At 38.9% G+C, this 26190-nt stretch overlaps 1 protein-coding gene across 2 annotated transcripts in view; it reads left to right on the plus strand.

Annotated features, from left to right (window-relative positions):
- The window catches only part of cubn (cubilin (intrinsic factor-cobalamin receptor)), a 184286-nt gene extending 167116 nt beyond the window's left edge, over positions 1 to 17170 (plus strand). For both annotated transcript variants that reach the window (XM_042398686.1, XM_042398687.1), the window contains 6 exons: positions 1553 to 1761; positions 3418 to 3562; positions 6493 to 6674; positions 7807 to 7972; positions 15138 to 15373; positions 16918 to 17170. In XM_042398686.1, coding sequence (XP_042254620.1) covers positions 1553 to 1761; positions 3418 to 3562; positions 6493 to 6674; positions 7807 to 7972; positions 15138 to 15373; positions 16918 to 17025 — 1046 coding nt within the window. In that variant the 3' untranslated portion in view covers positions 17026 to 17170. The remainder of the gene's footprint in view (positions 1 to 1552; positions 1762 to 3417; positions 3563 to 6492; positions 6675 to 7806; positions 7973 to 15137; positions 15374 to 16917) is intronic.
- Positions 17171 to 26190: the final 9020 nt, after the last annotated feature.

The following is a 26190-nucleotide window of genomic DNA, read 5'->3' on the forward strand; positions in this document are numbered from 1 at the left end:
TGATATTTTGGTGGAAACTGGATCTTAGAAGTAATGCAGAGAATAGATGTCTCAGAACCATGTCTGTATATGGCTCAACATCAATCAGCTGACACTTTGTGGATTCATCATCAAGAGTAAACTAATTACTTGCTAAAAATGCACAGCAATAACAGATTCATGTTAAAATGTAAATGAACTATTTTGAATTGGCATAAAAATATGTTTAATGTGGTTAAAGCAGAAACATCAGCAAAGCAGTCTGCATTGATATAAAAATTAATGAGTAATTCTTACAGTATCTGTTGTCCACAGATGCTTTATACTGTATGAAAAGCCTCTCAATTAGTTAATTAAGTCTCTGCAGCATCTGAGGGCAGCAGGCAAAGTTTCGACAATGATCAATATTAGAAGTTAAGTTTTTTCTGAGCGTTTTCTAAGAGCATTAATAGAAAGGCTTTTAGATTTTTTCAGACTTTTCCCAAAGCAGTACAGGACACCACTGTTTGTTTCCTGTCACCAATCGCGAGTGTCATGTTTTCAACCATGACTGGAGACATTTATTTAAAAACCATAACTACGATTGTCCCCTAACCTTAACCACATGGTTATTATTGTAGCTATGGCAACAAAGGTCACCTATCTTTTAGGAAGTAGTAACTTTAACCCACACCTCATTTTTCTCTAACCTCATTTTATCCCAACATTACATCATACATTACATCATAAAACGTCATTATTTTTTAACAGTAATTTTTGGAAACTACACACAAATTATGTTGTCCTGCCAGTTACACTCAATAGGAGTACCAGATTAGAAAGCACTTCTATAGGTCGTTCTAGAGATACATGGTCAAACAACATTTTTGATCGTTGAACCATTTGGAGGACTTTGTTAAGTGGAGCTGCATTTGGGTCCACCCGCTCCACAAACTAAACTGATGAGGGGATGAGGTGCAGGTGGAACAGGAGAATTGGAAAAGAGCTGATAGGCTGGGAAAGACACAGGGAGCAGGGCAGGGCCAGCGAGATCAATGCAGGGCAAGTGAGGAGGGAAAGTGTGAAGGGAAAGGCAGGCTGGTGACACAGGAGGAAAAACACAAAGCAAACCAAAAACCCAGAAACATAATATGTCACACTAACATATTAAACTTTCAAACATACAAGTGAAACGAGCATAAGGAACAACAAAATCTGACAGACTGATACTGTCAAATCATTTTAGCATGTTGGATATTTACAGGACATCCTCCTTCAATCTATCCATGAATATCGATAGAGAACAGATCAGTTCATCTTAATATTCAAAGTATATGTCTCCTCTCACTTAGTCCAGATGTAACATCACACGGAGAAAACCCGAGGCTCCCTGGTAGACTAGTGGATAATGGCAGATAAGAGCCAGACTGGACCAGAACCATTACAAGCTTATCAATATGCATGATGTTTACACTGAAATTAAGAAACCTAAAAAACTTGCATTCTACTCATAAGTCAATTTGTCAACATGTAGCCACTATACTTTTTATTTTGTGTAATTTCTAAACCTCTTGATGTGTCTGCCTTCCCTCAGTGGTTTGCGGCGGGACTCTGAATGCCACGACCACCATCCAGACCCTGACCTCACCCTCTTTTCCCAATGCTTATCCTCCTTACACCTCCTGCCGCTGGATCCTGGATGCTTCAGCTCAGGAGACCATCAAAGTGTCAGTCCATACCTTTGTCCTCCAGCCTAGCCAGAGCTGCTCCACAAACTACCTGGAGTTGAAGGACTGGCCAGTGGTGAGTTTAGACAGAGATTGGACCAAAAAGTGCTGTATCATAAGCAGTGATTACTGTGGGAAGTATGACACAAAAGCAGTTTTGTGGTTAGGCCAGTAACTCCTGAAACATTTGAACTGAAATCATTGTTCTCTTTTGAAGATACTTAAGTTTGAGCTAAATTATATGTGCAAATTCTACCACATTTGATATTTTTGCCATTTGGAATTTGCGTTTCTGAGACAGTGGACAGTGACGGAAGACCTCAAACACAGCACTTTAGAAATGATTGTCACCAATCTTGTCACGTCACTCATCTTTAAAGATGAATAGTAACTAATTAAGATTATTATCTTGCAGTGATCATCATGAACAGAATAAGCCATTTCACTAAGTATCTAATAGCACCAGGATCTAAAGCAAGGTACACTGAAGTGCTGGTCAATACTTGTATAAGACTACCAGTTTTGATAGGATTCTAAGGATTGGTCTTGGGTAATGATTTTTTTATGGTTTTCTTGTTCTATCCTCAGAGGACTGACCAATGAGACTAGACAAGGGTGGAGGGGCCACTGCTCACTGATCTGTTATACATTATCTGGCCAGGCAGTTTTGGGATACTTGCGCAGTAAAATTCTCCTTTCATATAATATAATTCATATAATATATTCATGATTTATTAATATATGCATATTCATTATTCATATAATTTGATGGAGAAGTTATTAATATATTGTCTGTTGTAACAGAAGTCACTGGAAAACTAATTTATTCCAGCCTGTATTTGGACTCAGAGCACCATGTAATGAAAGATGCCATTGGCCATGGGTTTATGTGCAAAAGATAATAATGTGTGGAGTAAGATTGATGTAATGTGGCATGTATTATGTTTTTTCTGCTGTAGATTTTACTTTCCTGGTTTTTATGCTGCTGGTCTTATGTTTTGTGCGTATTAAGCAGCTGGTTTTAGGTTTTTATGCTGCTAGTTTATGTATAGTTACTCTGTGCTGTTCATTTGTTAATCTAGTGAAGAGCTGCAGTGCAGAGTTAAAAACAAATTTCCCCAAAACAAGTATGCCCACAAATTAGTGTTGACAATGTTGAAATGTTGATCTTGAAAGTTTTACCCTATATGATGAATAATGCATAAAAAGTATATCTGTAATCTGTTGCAGGGCTCCTTGTTCATCTTGTTGCTGAAAATAGTTCTTTATTACTCTGGCTCTATGTTTAGGGTCGTTGAAATGCTGCAGAATAAACCAATCAGACACCTCTCTGATGGTATTGCATTATGGATTTGAATCTCAACATCTTAAGTGCCTAAAATTTTTGCTGAGTACTGTATACGATCACAAAATCTCGTGCAATTTGCTGGAGCCTGCTTTTCTTTTACTCCACAAACAAACTGTACCAGAGTCCGCTTAGAGGTGAGACAAAGACTCCCTGCAAAAGTGGGTCTCGGCCAGGCTCTTTAGTCTGCACCTGAGTTTGAGTGACATCTTCCTCACCTGCCTAAACAAACTGAAGAGAGTTCATTTGAACATGTTAGGTGTGAAAGTACCCTCAATCACAGTAGAACAAAGAAGGTTTTAATTTTAGTTTAGTTTTAATAAAAACCTGGTACATTTATAATATTGTAATATCCACTCTGAATGAGGTGATTTCTGGTGTTTTCAGGGAGAAGATGGACAGTCACATAAGTTCTGTGCATCAGATGGTCATCCACCAGAATTCTACAGCTACAGCAGAACCATCCTTGTGTACTTCAAATCTGACACCTTCATCCCAGGAAATGGCCTGAGTTTCACCTATAAGATCGCCGGTAGGTGCCTGTAGTAAAACTGGTAGCAAGATGAGAAATTGAACGAAAATATACTCTTTAAAAAAAATGTAAGTGTTCGGTTTTTTGTAAACTTCAATTTAGAATGTACATTAATCTATGGAAACTGTGACACAAATATTTGGCTGCCAGTAGAAAGAATATTTACCCCACACCACCAGTCAGCAAAGATTCATTTACAGAAAAGGTGGGTGACCCAAATTAAATATTTTTTTTCTTCTTTTCCTCTAGTGATACCTATCCTTGCAGATAGTTTTGGTTTAATTTAGCAGGTTTTGAGATCTCTATTATTTCTTCCTCCACCCATATATAATGGAGGGATAATAAATTTCATTTCATTTGTTCATACTAAAAAAACTTTTAAAACTTTTTTTGTAAAAAGGAATCATGAACCACATCATATCATTCTCTCAAACCCACCCACTCACACCAGCCACCCCCTCCTGCTCTTCTTAGCAAAATAATACAAATTACTGGTAACAAATAATAAAAAATCACTTACCTAATGTTTCTATACATTGCTTTGATTACTGCTTCGCACACTCTTGGCATTCTCTTGATGAGCTTCAAGAGGTAGTCACCTGAAATGGTCTTCCAACAGTCTTGAAGGAGTTCCCAGACATGCTTAGCACTTGTTGGCCCTTTTGCCTTCACTCTGCGGTCCAGCTCACCCCAAACCATCTCGATTGGGTTCAGGTCTGGTGACTGTGGAGGCCAGGTCATCTGGCGCAGCACCCCATCACTCTCCTTCTTGGTCAAATAGCCCTTACACAGCCTGGAGGTGTGTTTGGGGTCATTGTCCTGTTGAAAAATAAATGATTTTCCAACTAAACGCAAACCGGATGGAATAGCATGCCGCTGCAAGATGCTGTGGTAGCCATGCTGGTTCAGTATGCCTTCAATTTGGAATAAATCCCCAACAGTGTCACCAGCAAAGCACCCCCACACCATCACACCTCCTCCTCCATGCTTCACGGTGGGAACCAGGCATGTAGAGTCCATCCGTTCACCTTTTCTGTGTCGCACAAAGACACGGTGGTTGGAACCAAAGATCTCAAATTTGGACTCATCAGACCAAAGCACAGATTTCCACTGGTTTAATGTCCATTCCTTGTGTTCTTTAGCCCAAACAAGTCTCTTCTGCTTGTTGCCTGTCCTTAGCAGTGGTTTCCTAGCAGCTATTCTACCATGAAGGCCTGATTCACACAGTCTCCTCTTAACAGTTGTTCTAGAGATGTGTCTGCTGCTAGAACTCTGTGTGGCATTGACCTGGTCTCTAATCTGAGCTGCTGTTAACCTGCGATGTCTGAGGCTGGTGACTCGGATGAACTTATCCTCCGCAGCAGAGGTGACTCTTGGTCTTCCTTTCCTGGGGCGGTCCTCATGTGAGTCAGTTTCTTTGTAGCGCTTGATGGTTTTTGCGACTGCACTTGGGGACACTTTCAAAGTTTTCCCAATTTTTCGGACTGACTGACCTTCAGTTCTTAAAGTAATGATGGCCACTCGTTTTTCTTTACTTAGCTGCTTTTTTCTTGCCATAATACAAATTCTAACAGTCTATTCAGTAGGACTATCAGCTGTGTATCCACCTGACTTCTGCACAACACAACTGATGGTCCCAACCCCATTTATAAGGCAAGAAATCCCACTTATTAAACCTGACAGGGCACACCTGTGAAGTGAAAACCATTTCAGGTGACTACCTCTTGAAGCTCATCAAGAGAATGCAGAGTGTGTGCAAAGCAGTAATCAGAGCAAAAGGTGGCTACTTTGAAGAAACTAGAATATAAGGCGTATTTTCAGTTGTTTTACACTTTTTTGTTAAGTACATATTTCCACATGTGTTAATTCATAGTTTTGATGCCTTCAGTGTGAATCTACAATGTCAATAGTCATGAAAAGAAAGGAAACTCATTGAATGAGAAGGTGTGTCCAAACTTTTGGTCTGTACTGTACTATATATATCAATATATCAAAGGGTTCCCATGTTCCCTTAAATGAATCTTGTTTATGTCATAGTGTGTAATTTTTTCTAATTCCACACAAGACAATATCTCCTTAATCCACTTACCCATGAATGGTTTATTTTTTTACTTTTCCAGTTAAGACCTATCAGATGCATGCAAAGTATACATATTAATAAGTACATATTGGCCCTATTCTGTATTAAGGTCCTTGGGGTATTAATTAATGATAAATATTCTACGTTAAAATTGAAAAACAGTATGATGTACCTCTTTCCACAAATTGTTGGTAGGTTGTCAACCTACATTACCATAGACAGTGAGAGTATTCCTCTGACATTACATTAGTATCATGTAATATCACTGTCAAATTTGTTTTTTTTTCATTTGTGTACAAAGGTCTCTCTGAGGACACTTGAGACTCTTCTTCTTTATCTAGAAAATCATAAAGGGAGGGAATCAGTTGTTAAACATAGAAAAATGTTTAATGTCATTTATGCCAGGGTGGAAAAGACAGGAAAATCATATTTTTGTTTTTGAGCTGTATATATAAAATTTTTTATTTGAAGAAATTCACAAAAGTCTTAACTTGGTAAATAAAATGTAGATTTTGGAAGGGCTCAACCCTAACCCTCCCTCAATCAATCAATCAATCAATCAATCATTCAGTCAAGCCAATCTTTCAAATTACCTCTCTGAACTACATTTGGAAACCCTTATCTGATCTTCCAACATCTGATATTTTAAAAAATCAAACATTTCTTTTCAGAAACAGTGTCCATTTCTCTGGATAAGCCACAGAACACATTCTCAACAGTGTTCATTGACTCTTTTTCTGAGGCAATAGTCCCAATGAAATCTGCTTTTTGGTTTTGAAACAAGGGGCATGAAAGGGAAAGGAGGATCTTAGTTTCAGATTAGTGCTTTGACTGTGGTGGTGGTTTCCAGGTTGTAGTCGAACCTATGAACAAGAATATGGCTACCTGAAGAGTCCGGGTTGGCCTGAAATGTACCCCCATAACATGGACTGCACCATTATCCTGAAGGCACCCCAGAACAGCTACATCTCCTTCTTCTTTAACAACTTTGATGTGGAGAGTCACAGCAACTGTGAATTTGACTACCTGGAGGTAACACATGAAGCCCACATGCAGAGACGCATATTTTCATTCATTTGCATATTTTCATTCATCACCTAACTTGTATACTTCATACTCTCTTGACATTCTTGTGTGTTTGCCCTCAACAATAATAATACAAAAACACACACACACTACATTGCCTGAAGGCAAACTGACTACAGGGCTGGTCAAAATGGATGACATCAATATCACAATATTTACATAAAAATGTATAGGTTTAGGTACTTTAGATGTTTAGATGAGCTTGTTTACACGTAGTGTGTAGTTTGATCATAAAAAATCTTGCCGTCTTTGAAAGCACACATCCAATGTGCCTGAGCTCACCTCACCTTAAGCTCAAGTAAGTGCAAGAGAACAGAGTCACTTGTTCATGGATTAACTACTTTTGAGAGTAAATCTTTTTTTTTAGAAAATAAAACAATGAAATGCTGATAAAAATTATCATATAATATGTAAAGAACTGGGCTGATAATGATTTTATATTGTAATGGTATAAAAGAGAAAAAGGAATCACATTTGGGTGTTTAACAATCCAAAATAACCAAAATCTAAAAAACTTCACATAAAGCTACTGTGCACATGTATTGCTTAACCCAAAAGTATGTTTACTTAAATTTGGTGGAAAGTCTTCCCCTAGAAGTGGAGGAGTAGTAGATTGGCTGGAATGTTTAGGTGTCCACATACCTTTGGCCATGTAGTTTATACACTACACTGAACTTTGTAAAGTATATTGTCACTTAAACATTCCAGCCAATCTACTACTATAAGCCTCTACTTCTCAGGGAAGTCTTTCCACCAAATTGAGGAACCTTGCTGCAGGTATTTGCTCCTGTCCTGCCACAAAAGCACTGGTGAGATGAGGCCTGACTCGTATTCAGCATTCCTGTTGTTCTTCCACAACAAACTGCAAAAACCATTTCCTTATGGAGCAAAATTGAAAGTCCACAATTGTCTAAAATATCTCTATGTTCTAGATTTCTCCTCATTGGAACTAAGGGGCCCATTATATTTAATATGTGTGTTAGCTACTTTCTGCTCAGACCTGTGTGTGATCTCCCTGTGATCTCTCATTAATGTATCAGTGATTCTGTAAATAACAACCTTCTATTTTGTCTTTCAGATCCGCAATGGTAGTACTGCAGATTCACCACTGATTGATCGACTATGCGGCAGCACCCTGCCCAGCCCCATCTTCCCACAATCCAACCTCCTCTACTTACACTTTAAGAGTGACTTCTCCCACGCCCGCGATGGCTTTGAGGTCACATGGACATCCTCCCCTCACGGTCAGAACTGAATTGTTTATATGAGTGAAATCAGTTGCTTAATTAATACATCTAAAATATTGTGTTCAAACTGACTTTGTTGATGGTCTTCTCACTTCAGATTCAACAGTAACACAGCCCCACACTCAATCTCAAACCTCAGGTTCCACCATTGTGTGTTACTTTTGAAGTTTCAAAACTACTTTGGTGAAAAGCTGAAAGGAGCTAAAAACATATTGTTTTTTGTTGTGGACACTCAGAACACACTCTCATACAGAAACTGCGAAATTCTTTCCTATGGAACTCCCCGCATACTTTGAGATAAATTCTATGTATCTGAGACAGTTTTCAGTGTTTTTTGTCTTGTTTTTCACAACTGAGCATGTTTTAACGTGGTGGAATTAGAGCTGTTAACTGGTTCTGATGGATCTCCAGAATCTGATGCAAGTGTCAATCTGGCCACTGCTTAGCAGCCTAGGCCACGGTCCAATGATGTCCCAGTCATATTGGTTTGGTGCTATTTAACCACTCACAAGTACTGCTGTGCAGTTTGAGTTACTAGGACTACTACGCTACCTTCTGCCTATCAGCTAGGTTGTCAGGTTTGTCAAGGATTTATGTAATGCAGTAGCGCATGGGGTGAGTTCTTCCAGTGTCTCTAACCACCAGATATGATAATAACACAGTAACTTATTATTATCAGTGGAATCAGTTGTGTTTCTCCTCTTCTCAGTACAGTATCTCAAAAGAGGAAAATTTACTAAAAGCTAAAAATCTTCAACACAACAAGCAAGCTATGATATCTCAAAGGAGTAAAATCTAATAAGGCAAAAAAAACAACTTTTTTGTCCTATCAGAAATCTACACAATACACATTTTAAATTCAAAACATTTCATTGGTTTTATGGAACATGCATACATTATGCATTCAAAACATTTAATTGTTTATATATAAGTGGATAATACCAAAAAAAAAAAATAGTACATCATACAGCGGCACCTAAGCAACTGTTCTCAACATCATTAACCACAGTGCACTACACATATATTTATATCAAAGTTTCAGATCTCAAATGGTTTCTCAGTCTGTGAATGGGAGCCGGCATCTTCTCAGTTCTTTTCTCCCTTTCTCTCCTTTGCTGGGCAGAATGCACTCTTGACTCCTGCTCTCCCCCAACAGAGCCTATAGTACACCTAGCAAATGTCTGACAAATCACAAATGACCAAAACATGAACAGCATGAGATTAACTGCATTGGACCCTAATCTCTATATCCTGCTAAACTGTCTGACATGTCTCTAATAAACTATTACAGCCTACCTTTAAAGGAAGGGTTGACAAACCTGTTGACAGCCACATTTTTGATGGAGAATACATCACCTTTGTTTGTGCTATAATGTAGGCTGCTTGGGTCTTAAAATGCAAATGGAACCTTTTTAAAGCTGAAGTCACTTCTTTGTTAAACTGTTATAATCCATACATCTGCATGGTCAAACAAGTGGCAGGCCTAAGTGTCTAAGTTGTGTGTTTATAGTGTGGTCTATGTCGTAAACTTTCTTTCTATTTTGAATTCTATTGATCAATGTTTCAACACATCTTACGTTCTTCAGGAGGTTGAGGTTGTGAAATAAGTTACCTGACATAAGGGCCCTATTGTTGTGAATCCAGCGGTTGAAGAGGTTAGGGGGTGGGATCAGAAATAATACATCATCACACATTATAGGTGGGCACATTCGAGTCTGTGACAATCATGGCCAATCACATGAGCTACTTGATGTACTTGTGCTGCTCCAAATGACAGCAGACAAACACTCCATGTTTATTGTAGCTCACTCTGAATACAATACAGAAAAGGCTTAAGTGACAAGTTCAATGAAGGCTTCAGGCCTAAATACATATAACTATGCAGCAAATCTTAAGTATCCCACCACAGTAGGTATATACTGGTGTAGGTTTTGCCCATCACCCTAAAAAACAAAATTCAACTATAACTATAATTTTCCCAGTGATGTGTCTAGTAAAGTTATATTGTGCTGGAGCATCTTAAACCTCTCCCTCAGCAATTCTGTAATTCCTGCCTGTTTCAAGAGGGCTGTCACTGTATCCCCCAAAAGTCTGTTCTGCTTCCTACCTGAATGACTACTGCCCTGTCGCACTTACATCAGTACTTTGAGCAGCTAGCAGCTAGTCTGCACTCTGTCTACCTGACAACATCCCCTTCAATTAGCATACAGACCCAATAAAGCCACAGATGAGGCCGTCGCCATAGCAATGCACACTGTCCTCTCACACCTGGACAAGAGAAACACTTATGTGAGAATGCTGTTCATTGATTACAGCTCAGCATTCAACACCATTGCACTCTCTAAGCTCGTCATTAAGCTCATGGACATGGGACTGCACCTTTCCATCTGTAACTTGATCCATAACTTCCCCGACAAGCAGACCACAGGTGGTGAGAATAGGCATTCTCATCTTCTCCCCACTCACACACAATACTGGCACACCTCAAGGCTGTGTACTAAGCCCCCTCCTGTACTTGCTTTTCACCCATGACTGTGTTGCAAAACACATCTCCAACACAATCATCATATTTGCCAACAACATGATCATCCTATTCCTCATCACCAATAATGGTGAAACAGGGGGGGGGGGGGGGGGGGGGGTGTTGAGTGAGTGAGCAAGTTATCTTAGTTTTGTAGTTAAATTATTTTATTTTTATGGTCATTATTGGTTATGATTTTAAAGGCATGCCGAAGGGATAAAAAGAATATACCAAAAGCTGGTGGTGTCTCTCTTTAAAATGTTAGTTTACAGCAGAAATAAACATGTTTACAGCCCAGCTGTACGGGGGTGAGTTTTTATATAACTCACCCATTTAAATTTTATTAAAGCTTAAAGTTATGCATAATTAAGAGTGTGGCTGCTTTGAGTAACAGGTGGGTGCATTCACAGGCAAGTTGCTACCACGGTAACAACATTGGTTAGGTAACGTAACCATGTGTTTCCAGTTCATGTGCATATCCAATGGCTGACGTCAGGGTGATTACATCCATTATTTTTTATAGTCTATGATGCTGACAGATAAATGCCCCTCTATTGTCACACATAATATTTCATAAAATAACGATATCTCACTCATGTAGTGCCTCTAAAGCATTCTGCAGCAAAACTCTTTAAGTGTCTTGTGTTAGTGACTCATTAAAGAAGTAGGCGACGGGTGTCTTCCAGTGTCCTTGTAGTCTAACAACCCTAAACACAAGGGCTTCACTCACCGCCGGCGTCTCATTAATGCTATCTCCCAGATCAACAAAGCCTGTTAGTCCTTGTGTGTGAGGGTCATGCTCAGTGGTGGACAAAGTACACAACTCCATTAATTGAGTTAAAATATAGATACTCCTGGTCAAATTACTCCAATACAAGTGAAAGTTATACAAATGTAGTAGAAATGTAGTGGAGCCAAAAGTACAATATTTGTCTTTCAAATGTAGTAGAGAAAAAGTCATAAGTTTCCAAAAAAATTTATACTCAAGTAAAGATACTCAAAAAATGTACTTAAGTACAGTACTCAAGTAAATGTACTTCGTTACCGACCCTTAGTCATGCTGAACCTGCCTCTTGACAGCCATGAGACACAATTTACTGAATCTTGACATCTTCCTTTCTTCATTTTTGTGGCATGTCTAAAAGTGAAGTGTTTAATCTAGGCTTGGCATCCACAGTCTGATTATAAGTGGTTTTACTTCTATCATTGTTGCTATTTTGTTCAGTTCAGTCTATATTATTAAAACAGATCACTTTTAAACAGATTATAGTTCTGTTCCGTCTCTTACAACATGTGTGACATTAAGACAATAACAGAAAACACTTAAAGCATCATAATGAAATACAGATAACGTAACAGGCATGCACAGCTGTCTTCCCTGGTGTCTCATAAGCTCTCTACTCTGTTCCCCTAGAAACTCTGTAATAAAAGAAAATGTTTTGTTAAGTTTGTTAAGTCTTGAATAAATATGACAAACTTTCATATGATGGCAGAGGACAAACATTTATATGATGGCCCAGAACCACCTTTAATATGATAGCCCTGGATAAACGTGCAAACAAATCCTGGGCAAATACTGCTAGCTACATAGTTTATCATCTATCTAGGCCAAATTTATTTAATTATCTTTACGGTAATTATTTTCATTCTCTACTTCATCCCACAGCCTAATATCCCAGTTCAAGTTGATTTCCGGTTCAACTGGGGATATTTCAGTCACAATACCAATTTTGCTTGGATATGAAAGAGATTCTAAGGGATTCTAATTAATGCTGTAAATTGTACAAGGGACTGTCATGGAAAATCTTCAGATGGGCCAATAAATCTTCAGGTCTCCCGCATTTTATAAGACTCAAAATAACTTAGATATATTCAGACTCAAAAAACACACTTGAAACTGATGGAGTTCAATGTGAATAGGTTTACTGTGCATCAAGTGTAATACAGAGCAAACAGAGGCTTCGATCCCAGGATGAAGAACCTAATGCAAAATCACAGAGCATCATTTTATGTACTGTTCATAACTTCACCTGTTGTGGAGCCTATTTTGGGCTTCACCTAGCTTTTTACCAGTTTCACCCAGCTTGGAAACAACGGTGTCTCAAACTTCCCCAAAATCATCCAAAAATAAAATTGGGCCTGCTGGCCTTTAATCACTCATCATAAGCAAATATCCAAAATTATGTTACTAAAGCAGTTCAGTTAGCCGTTAGCTCTGATAGCTCTGTTAGCTCCATTAGCTCCCTTAGTTCTGATAGCTCTGTTAGCCATTAACTCAGTTAGCCATGTTGTGGTGTCCATACAGCAGCTGTTCAGTTGCTTCTGGAACAAGCAGTCTGATAGCAGCGGGAGCAGCAACACAGTAAATTATGTTAACACGGTACCTTTTTTCAGTACTTTACTCTCTCTGAAATAACAAAGTAATACATAGTAAAAAATGAATACTACTTTGTTATTACACAAACACCATAAACTCAGAAGGAGCTGTGTTTTTGTATTTTACGGTCTTGTTCCCCAAATTGCAAAGCTATGACATAACAACAACGTGATTGATCAGTTGCAAAGATGGTCCTGGAACAACATTATGATTGAACAACACAGCGATATCAGATTGTGCAGATACTGGTTGCGAATTCCAGGTACCAGTACTGGTACCAGTATCAGTTCAAATATGAATAGTACCCACCCCTACTATCATCTATTATATTTCCCTTTGACGACTGTGAGGGTGTGGAAGTGGTATTTTCATTGTTTCTTGTAGGCTTTGGGTCCATGCAAATGGCAAATTCCTTCTGAGTGGGAGTGGAGTCATGGTGCTGCTTAAAAAGTTCAACTGAAAGATCTTAAATGTTTGGGAAACAGGCTTCCTATTAATAAATACAAATACAAAACATGATATCTTGAAATTCTGGAAATTGAAGCTTTTTGTGAGGTTGTAATTGATCTGGATGTACTGGACACCTTAAAATAAAGTTTAAAATCTGTATAAGTAAATATGTTAAATTTATTATATTTAAGTTTGTTTTCACTGTTTGGTTTAGTCTGCGTTACACTCAGTTAGAAATAATAAAATGGTTACATGAAAAATTGGGATTATTTTTATAGAAAAAAAAATGCAAATAATGGATAGATGGTTTTGAAAGGTAAAAACCAAGGGGATCACATGTTCCTTCAGTCAAGTTGTCTGGCCAGTTCTGTGAATGTCTTTTGTCTTGTAATATTAATTACTGTATCAAGTCTTTCATTCCCTGTAAACAAATAAAACAAACCTGAAATGAAAATAAAATACCGGATTTCAGTCATGGCACAGCTGCAGGAAGCTCCAATAAATATGACCTATCACTCATTCACTTGGAAAACACCATTAATCTCATGTTAAGTGCATACTCATGATATGATACTCACCTGCGAAGACCCATCCTGATCTGTCATTTTTTTAGAAGGCAAAACAGAAGAGAATATGAGGAATCAATGCATGTAATTTAGTATGAGTGTATCTTCTGCCGACTAATTAGCGTAGCTAATGTAACAGTGTAATTTGTTAACTAGCTGATTGTACCTTTTGAGAAGCAAGAGGAGCTAACCTAACTAAGAAACGTTGATTACCAACCTAGCTGACTAGCATGCATATTTAAACTACTGTATAAACAAAAGTATAATGGTGGTCACTGAGATATGTGGTGCAAAAGTGAGAGTGTGTGGAACTTCATTTGTGAGCGAAAAAACAGTAAACATTTCTTCTCTTAAACATTCAAGACTTGTAGCAGCAGATTCTACAAGTTTGCAACTCCTAAAGCATTTTTCACTGTGACTTCTGTCATGGAAAATCCTCAGATGGGCCAATAACTCTTCAGATTACTCACGACTCAACACAAAACTCAAAAATTTATAAGAAAGAGACTCAAAAATACACTGGAACCTGGTTGAGTTCAATGTGAATAGGTTTATAAAAGATATATTTAAAAAGATACAGAGCAAACCGAGGCCTTTTATCACAGGACAAAGAAAAAACCTGATGCAAAATCATTAAACCTCATATTATATACTTTTCATAACCCCTCCTATTGTGGAGCTTAATTTCTAGTCTCTGCCTCATTTTTAATTAAATTCAGCCATCTGGTCATTATTTCTGAGTTCATAAGTGACCTTGATGCTTTGGTGATAATACAAGTATGACTTATCTTAGAAATTACTTTCTCAGCATCTTCCACCTTTTTCTCACACCAAAAATGGACCTGGCGGCCTTTAATCATTTCATACAGAAAACCAAATTGCTATATCACAGATTAGCCTTCTTGCTAACTCCCTGGGAACTGTCTCTTATTGGCATAATGCTATCTTTGCACTTTCACTGGCATATTTGATCATGGAAAGGCAGTTTTCCACCACACTTCAAATTTACTGATACATGTGTGTCTATTGTTTACAGCTACAAATTCCACTGTCACAGGTGCTCAGTTGTTTTGCTCCAATAATACCTTCATATGTTCTCTGTCAAAGGAGCAGCAGTTTCGCAGCTCTACTACAACAAATGATCACTTTGGTGAATACTCCTTCTTATGGAGGAGCAAAAGAACTACACTACACAAAATAAAGCTTGAACCCACAGTAAAAAGCATCTTATATGTTTGTGTCTACTAGGGTGTGGTGGCACTCTCTATGGAGACCATGGCTCATTTGCAAGTCCCAACTACCCAGGCACCTATCCCAACAGTACCCACTGTGAATGGGGCATCACGGCACCCAGAGAGCGTATAGTGACTGTCACCTTTACCCAAATCAGTGTTGATGACCCTGGGGATTGTCAGAACAACTTCTTGAAGCTGTATGATGGTCCAGACACCTCCTCACTGCCTGTTGGACCTTACTGTGGGATGGTATGTAACCCAAGAATACAGTCACTACTACTAACTGTAATGTAGCAGATTTAGGGGGATATTCACTGAGTCTGATGGCAGTAGGGGTACAGAATTTTGCAACACTCTAATTTTTTTATTCAATTTTAACAACTCAAGATGTGAATAAGCTCACTTCATTTGATTTGCATAAAGTGCGGTTAAACAAGATCTGATGCCAGGCTGTTTTGATACATGTTGCACATGTCTCAAAAGAAATGGAGTCCAAAAGAAAGTGTTTTCTGCTACTGAACTTGGAATATTTGATGAAAAATACCTCATAAGAAAGTTCAAATATCTTGTAAAAATTTTTAAAATTACATCTACTTATTCTCCCAGACTGAAAAATCCTAAATCTATGAATGTATTATCTATTTCATAAATTTAATTGCTGCACAAAAGAAGTCTCCACTGAAAAGTCAATTTTCAGCGCCCTGAAGACTTCATGTTTGCACATCACACTTGAGTCCATTGCATACTGGACTACCATTGGCTACTAAATATTTTTGATGTCTCAAATCTGAAACAGAGATTTAAGGTGAGCACAAAGAAACTTTCACCCTTCAGCAAAGTAATGTGAAAACAGCCATCTAATTCATACATCATTCTGCACACTGAAGCTCAAACATTCAACAAAAGGAACAATGTTCAAGGAAAAATGTGTTAAATTGTAATCCTTGATTTCAGTCCTGGTTAATTTGGCAAGTGCTGCTTAATAATACAGCAAACACTCCCTGGGCAGCTAAAACAGATATCTGTAGAGCAACCAAACAAAACTGACTGTTGACTGTCTGCAAATAATTGTTTTGTAAACACACTTTTAATCAACTGTCAATGTCAGCACTAACCATGGTGGAAAATACAATGTATTTCCTGTTGCTGCTTCACAATAAAAATCAGCATATATTTCACCAGTTGAAGCTGCAGCAGTTGGAAATATTGGTATTGCATTTGGAGTAAGTAAATTCACCTCTAATATGACCATAGGAAAGTTAACAGTAAACGGTGAGGCTGATATCAAAGAGACAAAATTAAAAACTGTCAAGCTGGATTACATGCTGAATTCTTTCCTGTGCAGTTTCAATACAATTTGGAAAAGGTTTTCTGCCATTAACAATAAAAATAACATATGCAGATGTAAATACAGAATGTAGATAGATTTAATGGCTATAGCTGGAAAAATGTTGTGTATCATTAATACTATTAAAATGTGGTTTGATTTAATGAAGATCTTTTATTATATTGTTATATAGTTATGTTGGACTATAACTTATTTTACTACATTATTTCTGTAAACAGATACAAAAAATAGTACAGAGTCCCACCTAATCAATATTGGCTGCTTCAGTCACACCACACTGGGCTGGAGCTGCTATGAGCCATTAAAAGTCAGGAAAGATAAGCAAGAATTCACTGAGGGAACAAAAGGGAACAGAAAGGTTGCTGTGAAATCAGCTATTTATAAGATTGCCAGTCCTTCCTCCCATATGTTTCTTTTCTTTTTCCTTTCTGTGTTGTTTATTCAGGAAACCAACATTGCGCCATTCACAGCCTCCTCCCATCAAGTCTACATCGTTTTCCAAGCCCAGTTTGCCAACCAGCCTTCAGGGTTCAGACTTACCTGGAGCAGCTGAGAGAAAGCTCTTCTACACACAGTTGTTGATTAATGTCTCAATCATGTTTTGAAGGTAAACACCTGCTGTGCATTTATGTTTCAACCAAACCAATGGAAATAATAAATGTTGTGTATTATAATAAATACATGATTCAAGAAGTACACCAAGATGGCCAGTCATTTTGTCATTTCAGATACTCCTTTTAGTGTCATTTGAAACCCGTTACATCACTATACAAACAAGCACTGAAAATAATGGATCAAAAACAAATGAAATGGCACCACTGTAATTCTGAAAAAAGTTCAAGTTGCTTAGTTATGACAGCTTTATCAAGTCTTCTTTTATCAAACTGATTTTTAAATATGTGAATAATCTCACCCCAGCTGTACTTTGTCCATATGTAACAAAAATAAACACAAATAGAATTGCCACTAGAGGATCAGCGATTAGCAACTGCAGGGTGGCACAGCTCAAAACTACTTTCAGTCAGTCATCTTTCTCAGTAAAAGGGATACATTTTTGGAATGCCCTACCAACAGGAATAAAAATACTGCTCTGAAAGCGTTTAATGAAAAGGTGAAACTGGCTTAAACAAAACCAAACCTGCAATCATTGATCAGTGATCATGCAGGCACATGTGCCTGGACATGTACACGCAGATGGAGGAACAGATACATATAAACTTAGCACAAAAAGTAAGGAAATTTGTGTTTGGAAGATTATTTCTTTGTTGTAACAATGCTTATATAAATAAATCTTATACTGTTGGAAAACCTGTTTATTTCCCTCTTAAATGGTGCCACATTTGTAAGAAACATGCATTTGAGGGATGAGCAGCAAAGCTGAGTATATGGATTGCGCCCATGAAAAATTTGCCAAATCTTCTCTACCAAAGCCAAACAGCTTATTCTGCCATTGGCTCTTGTTTGGTGTTTGGTGGATTGGATGATTGAAGTTTGAAGAAACAAGACATATTGGCAATTCAACAATTTATTCATTTAACAAACAGGAGCCTCAGTGGCGTGTGGAAGAACCATACACAGCCACAACAGCCTGGCACCTCCTCCTCATGCTTGTCACCAGCCTGGTCACACACTGCTGTGGGATGGCATCCCAATTCTTCAACCAGCATTTGTCGCAAGTCAGCCAACGTGGTTGTGTTGGTCACTCTGGCACGAACAGCACGTGCAAGCTGATCCCACAAGTATTCAATGGGGTTCAGGTCAGGACTGCTGGCAGGCCATTCCATCTCCACTCCCAAATTCTGGAGGTAATCTCCGATAAACCCCACTCTTTGGGGGCGAGCGTTGTCATCTTGGAGGATAGAGTTCAGTCCCAGACTGCGGAGATATGGGATCGCCACTGGTTGCAGAATCTCATCTCGATGTCTCTGCATTGAGATTGCCTCCAATGATGACAAGCCTTGTTTTTCTAATGAGGGAGATACCGCCCCACACCATCACACTGCCTCTACCAAAAGATGTTAATCTATCGGTGCAGTAATCAGCATAGTGTTCTCCGCATCTTCTCCACACTTTGACCCTACGATCCAACTGCGGTAGGCAGAATCTGGACTCATCGCTGAACATAACGTTCCTCCACATGTTCATGTTCCAGCGCACGTGTTGCCAACACCAGGTTGAAAAGAAAAAAGAAAGCCAAAATGTCAAGATGACTGTGATTGATCTACTGTCGAGAATCTCACCAGGGATTAAGGATTCCCTCCAAAACTCTGTGGATGTGGCACATCAAATTGGGCCCAAGAAGGGTAAGAGCAGCAGAAGTGATACTAATACACAACCTTGACACATTATTGTACAGTTTCTATCACGCACACACCGTGATCGTGTTTGGGCAGATGCTAAACACTCAGAAGTTCTGAAGCAAAAAAAATCAAGATTACAGAGGACTTGACACAACATGTAAGAGATGCAAGAGCATCATACACTGATGATGATGAAACTGCTCATGAAAAGTGCAAAACACTCTTTTTTGATGCAAAGTAAGTAGAAAACAGCCAAAAGAGAGATCATGAATGACTATTCTGCGTAAGATGAAAACGCTCGTGAAATGAGTGATTTTGGATGATTCAGGTTCAGATCTGATGAAAAACGACTAATTTCTGCACGATGACATAGGAAGTGCCTTTTCTGTTGTTATCCTTGCAAAACACTCCTTTTCGAGGAGAAATGACAGATCCAAATACCATTCTGTGTATGATGAAACTGCTCATGAAATGAGTGATTTTGGATGATCTGGCTCATATATGATGAAAAACCACTAATTTCTGCACCATGACATGGGAAGTGCCTTTTCTGTTGTCATCCCCGCAACACACTCTTTTTTGATGCAGAATAAGTGGAAAACGGCCAAAAGACAGATTATGAATGACTATTCTGCGAAGGATGAAAACGCTCATGAAATGAATGAGTGATTTTGGATTTGGATTCAGTTTCAGATCTGATGAAAAACCACTAATTTCTGCTCAATGACATGGGAATTAGCTTTTCTGCTGTCATCCTAGCAAAACACTCTTTTTTTTTTGAAGCAGAATAAGTGGAAAACGGCCACAAGAGAGATTATGAACTACTATTCTGTGCAAGGTGAAAGTACTCATGAAATTAGTGATTTTGGATGATTCTGGTTCAGATCTGATGAAAAACCACTAACTTGTGTATGATGACATGGGAAGTACCTTTTCTGCTGTTATCCTAGCAAAACACTCTTTTTGATACAGAATGAGTGATTTTGGATAATCTGGCTCATATATGATGAAAAAACACTCATTTCTACTCAGGGAAGTATCGTTTCTACTGTTATCCTCGCAAAACACTCCTTTTGGAGCCCCAGTACGTGGGAAAAGGCCAGAAATTACAGATCCAGATACCATTCTGTGTATGATGAAACTGCTCATGAAAAGTGCAAAACACTCTTTTTTGATGTAGAGTAAGTAGAAAACGGCCAAAAGACAGATTATGAATGACTATTCTGCGAAGGATGAAAACGCTCATGAAATTAGTGATTTTGGATGATTCAGTTTCAGATTTGATGAAAAACCACTAATGACTCAATGACATGGGAATTAGCTTTTCTGCTGTCATCCTGGCAAAACACTCTTTTTTTTGAAGCAGAATAAGTGGAAAACGGCCACAAGAGAGATTATGAACTACTATTCTGCGTAAGGTGAAAGTACTCATGAAATTAGTGATTTTGGATGATTCTGGTTCAGATCTGATGAAAAACCACTAACTTATGCATGATGACATGGGAAGTACCTTTTCTGCTGTTATCCTAGCAAAACACTCTTTTTGATACAGAATGAGTGATTTTGGATAATCTGGCTCATATATGATGAAAAAACACTAATTTCTGCACCATGACATAGAAAGTGCCTTTTCTGTTGTTATCCCCGCAAAACACTCTTTTTTGATGCAGAGTAAGTAGAAAACAGCCAAAAGAGAGATTATGAACTACTATTCTGCGTGAGATGAAAGTGCTCATGAAATTAGTGATTTTGGATGATTTTGGTTCAGATCTGATGAAAAACCACTAATTTCTACTCAATGACATGGGAAGTATCGTTTCTGCTGTTATCCTCGCAAAACACTCCTTTTGGAGCCCCAGTACGTGGGAAAAGGCCAGAAATGACAGATCCAAATACCATTCTGTGTATGATGACACTGCTCATTAAAAGTGCAAAACACTCTTTTTTGATGCAGAGTAAGTAGAAAACAGCCAAAAGAGAGATTATGAATGACTATTCTGCGTAAGATGAAAACGCTCATGAAATGAGTGATTTTGGATGATTCAGGTTCAGATCTGATGAAAAACCACTAATTTCTGCACGATGACATAGGAAGTGCCTTTTCTGTTGTTGTCCTGGCAAAACACTCCTTTTCGAGGAGAAATGACAGATCCAAATACCATTCTGTGTATGATGAAACTGCTCATGAAATGAGTGATTTTGGATGATCTGGCTCATATATGATGAAAAACCACTAATTTCTGCACCATGACATGGGAAGCGCCTTTTCTGTTGTCATTCCTGCAACACACTCTTTTTTGATGCAGAATAAGTGGAAAACGGCCAAAAGACAGATTATGAATGACTATTCTGCAAAGGATGAAAACGCTCATGAAATGAATGAGTGATTTTGGATGATTCAGTTTCAGATCTGATGAAAAACCACTAATATCTGCTCAATGACATGGGAATTAGCTTTTCTGCTGTCATCCTAGCAAAACACTCTTTTTTTTGAAGCAGAATAAGTGGAAAACGGCCACAAGAGAGATTATGATCTACTATTCTGCGCAAGGTGAAAGTACTCATGAAATTAGTGATTTTGGATGATTCTGGTTCAGATCTGAACACCTGTTATTGGGCCCAATATCACTGAAATTGACAGTAACACATGAAAATGCATATAATGTGTGTGCCTTCACTGTGCTAGCAGAACCAAGCTTTAGGTGTGAGTCTGCATCGATTCTGATGAAAAGTGACTAGTTTGTGTCCGATAACACTGAAATTGATAGAAACACATGAAAATGCATATTCTCTGTGTGTCTTCACTCTGCTAGCAGAACCAAGCATTAGGTGTGAGTCTGGATCGAATATGATGAAAAGTGACTAGTTTGTGTCCGATAACACTGAAATTGACAGAAACACATGAAAATTCATGTACGGTGTGTGCCGTGACTCTGCCAGTACAGCAGAGCGTTTTGGGTGAGTCTGGAACGATTCTGATGAAAAGTGACTAGTTTGGGCCCAATAACACTGAAATTGACAGAAACACATGAAAATGCATATACTGTGTGTGCCTTCACTGTGCTAGCAGAACCAAGCTTTAGGTGTGAGTCTGCATCGATTCTGATGAAAAGTGACTAGTTTGGGCCCAATAACACTGAAATTGACAGAAACACATGAAAATGCATATACTGTGTGTGCCTTCACTCTGCTAGCAGAACCAAGTTTTAGGTGTGAGTCTGCATCGATTCCGATGAAAAGTGACTAGTTTGTGTCCGATAACACTGAAATTGATAGAAACACATGAAAATGCATGTATGGTGTGTGCCGTGACTCTACTAGTGCAGCAGAGCGTTTTGGGTGAGTTTGCATCGATTCTGATGAAAAGTGACTGGTTTGTGTCCGATAACACTGAAATTGATAGAAACACATGAAAATGCATATTCTCTGTGTGCCTTCACTCTGTTAGCAGAACCAAGCATTAGGTGTGAGTCTGGATCGAATATGATGAAAAGTGAGTAGTTTGTGTCCGATAACACTGAAATTGATAGAAACACATGAAAATGCATATTCTCTGTGTGTCTTCACTCTGTTAGCAGAACCAAGCATTAGGTGTGAGTCTGGATCGAATATGATGAAAAGTGACTAGTTTCTGTCCGATAACACTGAAATTGATAGAAACACATGAAAATGCATATTCTCTGTGTGTCTTCACTCTGCTAGCAGAACCAAGCATTAGGTGTGAGTCTGGATCGAATATGATGAAAAGTGACTAGTTTGGGCCCACTAACACTGAAATTGTCAGAAACACATGAAAATGCATATTCTCTGTGTGTCTTCACTCTGCTAGCAGAACCAAGCATTAGGTCTGAGTCTGGATCGAATATGATGAAAAGTGACTAGTTTGGGCCCAATAACACTGAAATTGACAGAAACACATGAAAATGCATATTCTGTGTGTGCCTTCACTCTGCTAGCAGAACCGAGCATTAGGTGTGAGTCTGGATCGAATATGATGAAAAGTGACTAGTTTGTGTCCGATAACACTGAAATTGACAGAAACACATGAAAATGCATGTACGTTGTGTGCCGTGACTCTGCCAGTACAGCAGAGCTTTTTGGGTGAGTCTGGAACGATTCTGATGAAAAGTGGCTAGTTTGGGCCCAATATCACTGAAATTCACAGAAACACATGAAAATGCATGTACGGTGTGTGCCGTGACTCTGCCAGTACAGCAGAGCGTTTTGGACGAGTCTGCATCGATTCTGATGAAAAGTGACTAGTTTGTGTCCGATAACACTGAAATTGATAGAAACACATGAAAATGCATATTCTCTGTGTGCCTTCACTCTGCTAACAGAACCAAGCATTAGGTGTGAGTCTGGATCGAATATGATGAAAAGTGAGTAGTTTGTGTCCGATAACACTGAAATTGATAGAAACACATGAAAATGCATATTCTCTGTGTGTCTTCACTCTGCTAGCAGAACCAAGCATTAGGTGTGAGTCTGGATCGAATATGATGAAAAGTGACTAGTTTGTGTCCGATAACACTGAAATTGACAGAAACACATGAAAATGCATGTACGGTGTGTGCCGTGACTCTGCCAGTGCAGCAGAGCGTTTTGGGTGAGTCTGCATCGATTCTGATGACAAGTGACTGGTTTGTGTCCGATAACACTGAAATTCATAGAAACACATGAAAATGCATGTACGGTGTGTGTCGTGACTCTACCAGTGCAGCAGAGCGTTTTGGGTGAGTTTGCATCGATTCTGATGAAAAGTGACTAGTTTGGGCCCAATAACACTGAAATTGACAGAAACACATGAAAATGCATATACTGTGTGTGCCTTCACTGTGCTAGCAGAACCAAGCTTTAGGTGTGAGTCTGCATCGATTCTGATGAAAAGTGACTAGTTTGTGTCCGATAACACTGAAATTGATAGAAACACATGAAAATACATGTACGGTGTGTGCCGTGACTCTACCAGTGCAGCAGAGCGTTTTGGGTGAGTTTGCATCGATTCTGATGAAAAGTGACTGGTTTGTGTCCGATAACACTGAAATTGACAGAAACACATGAAAATGCATATTCTGTGTGTGCCTTCACTCTGATAGCAGAACCGAGCATTAGTTGTGAGTCTGGATTGAATATGATGAAAAGTGACTAGTTTCTGTCCGATAACACTGAAATTGATAGAAACACATGAAAATGCATATTCTCTGTGTGTCTTCACTCTGCTAGCAGAACCAAGCATTAGGTCTGAGTCTTGATCGAATATGATGAAAAGTGACTAGTTTGGGCCCACTAACACTGAAGTTGATAGAAACACATGAAAATGCATATACTGTGTGTGCCTTCACTCTGCTAGCAGAACCAAGCATTAGCTGTGAGTGTGGATCGAATATGATGAAAAGTGACTAGTTTGTGTCCGATTACACTGAAATTGATAGAAACACATGAAAGTGCATATTCTCTGTGTGTCTTCACTCTGCTAGCAGAACCAAGCATTAGGTGTGAGTCTGGATCGAATATGATGAAAAGTGACTAGTTTGTGTCCGATAACACTGAAATTGATAGAAACACATGAAAATGCATATTCTCTGTGTGTCTTCACTCTGCTAGCAGAACCAAGCATTAGGTCTGAGTCTGGATCGAATATGATGAAAAGTGACTAGTTTGGGCCCAATAACACTGAAATTGACAGAAACACATGAAAATGCATATTCTGTGTGTGCCTTCACTCTGCTAGCAGAACCGAGCATTAGGTGTGAGTCTGGATCGAATATGATGAAAAGCGACTAGCTTGGGCCCAATAACACTGAAGTTGACAGAAACACATGAAAATGCATATACCGTGTGTGCCTTCACTGTGCTAGCAGAACCAAGCTTTAGGTGTGAGTCTGCATCGGTTCTGATGAAAAGCGACTAGTTTGGGCCCAATATTACTGAAATTGACAGAAACACATGAAAATGCATATACTGTGTGTGCCTTCACTCTGCTAGCAGAACCAAGCTTTAGGTGTGAGTCTGCATCGATTCTGATGAAAAGTGACTAGTTTGGGCCCAATAACACTGAAATTGATAGAAACACATGAAAATACATGTACGGTGTGTGCCGTGACTCTACTAGTGCAGCAGAGCGTTTTGGGTGAGTTTGCATCGATTCTGATGAAAAGTGACTAGTTTGGGCCCAATATCACTGAAATTGATAGAAACACATGAAAATGCATATACTGTGTGTGCCGTGACTCTGCCAGTGCAGCCGAGCCTATGGGTGAGTCTACATCGATTCTGATGAAAAGCGACTAGCTTGGGCCCAATAACACTGAAACTGACAGAAACACATGAAAATGCATGTACGGTGTGTGCCGTGACTCTGCCAGTGCAGCCGAGCATTTTGGGTGAGTCTGCATCGATTCTGATGAAAAGTGACTAGTTTGGGCCCGATAACACTGAAATTGACAGAAACACATGAAAATGCATATTCTGTGTGTGCCTTCACTCTGATAGCAGAACCGAGCATTAGTTGTGAGTCTGCATCGATTCTGATGAAAAGTGACTAGTTTCTGTCCGATAACACTGAAATTGATAGAAACACATGAAAATGCATATTCTCTGTGTGCCTTCACTCTGTTAGCAGAACCAAGCATTAGCTCTGAGTCTGGATCGAATATGATGAAAAGTGAGTAGTTTGTGTCCGATAACACTGAAATTGATAGAAACACATGAAAATGCATATTCTCTGTGTGTCTTCACTCTGTTAGCAGAACCAAGCATCAGGTGTGAGTCTGGATCGAATATGATGAAAAGTGACTAGTTTGGTGTCCGATAACACTGAAATTGACAGAAACACATGAAAATGCATGTACGGTGTGTGCCGTGACTCTGCCAGTACAGCAGACCGTTTTGGGTGAGTCTGCATCGATTCTGATGAAAAGTGACTAGTTTGGGCCCAATAACACTGAAATTGATAGAAACACATGAAAATGCATATTCTCTGTGTGCCTTTACTCTGTTAGCAGAACCAAGCAGTAGCTCTGAGTCTGGATCGAATATGATGAAAAGTGACTAGTTTGGGCCCAATAACACTGAAATTGACAGAAACACATGAAAATGCATATACTGTGTGTGCCGTGACTCTGCCAGTGCAGCCGAGCCTTATGGGTGAGTCTACATCGATTCTGATGAAAAGCGACTAGCTTGGGCCCAATAACACTGAAATTGACAGAAACACATGAAAATGCATGTACGGTGTGTGCCGTGACTCTGCCAGTGCAGCCGAGCGTTTTGGGTGAGTCTGCATCGATTCTGATGAAAAGTGACTAGTTTGGGCCCGATAACACTGAAATTGACAGAAACACATGAAAATGCATATTCTGTGTGTGCCTTCACTCTGCTAGCAGAACCGAGCATTAGGTGTGAGTCTGGATCGA

Source organism: Thunnus maccoyii, chromosome 21 (genome assembly GCF_910596095.1).
Source record: "Thunnus maccoyii chromosome 21, fThuMac1.1, whole genome shotgun sequence".
NCBI lineage: Eukaryota > Metazoa > Chordata > Actinopteri > Scombriformes > Scombridae > Thunnus > Thunnus maccoyii.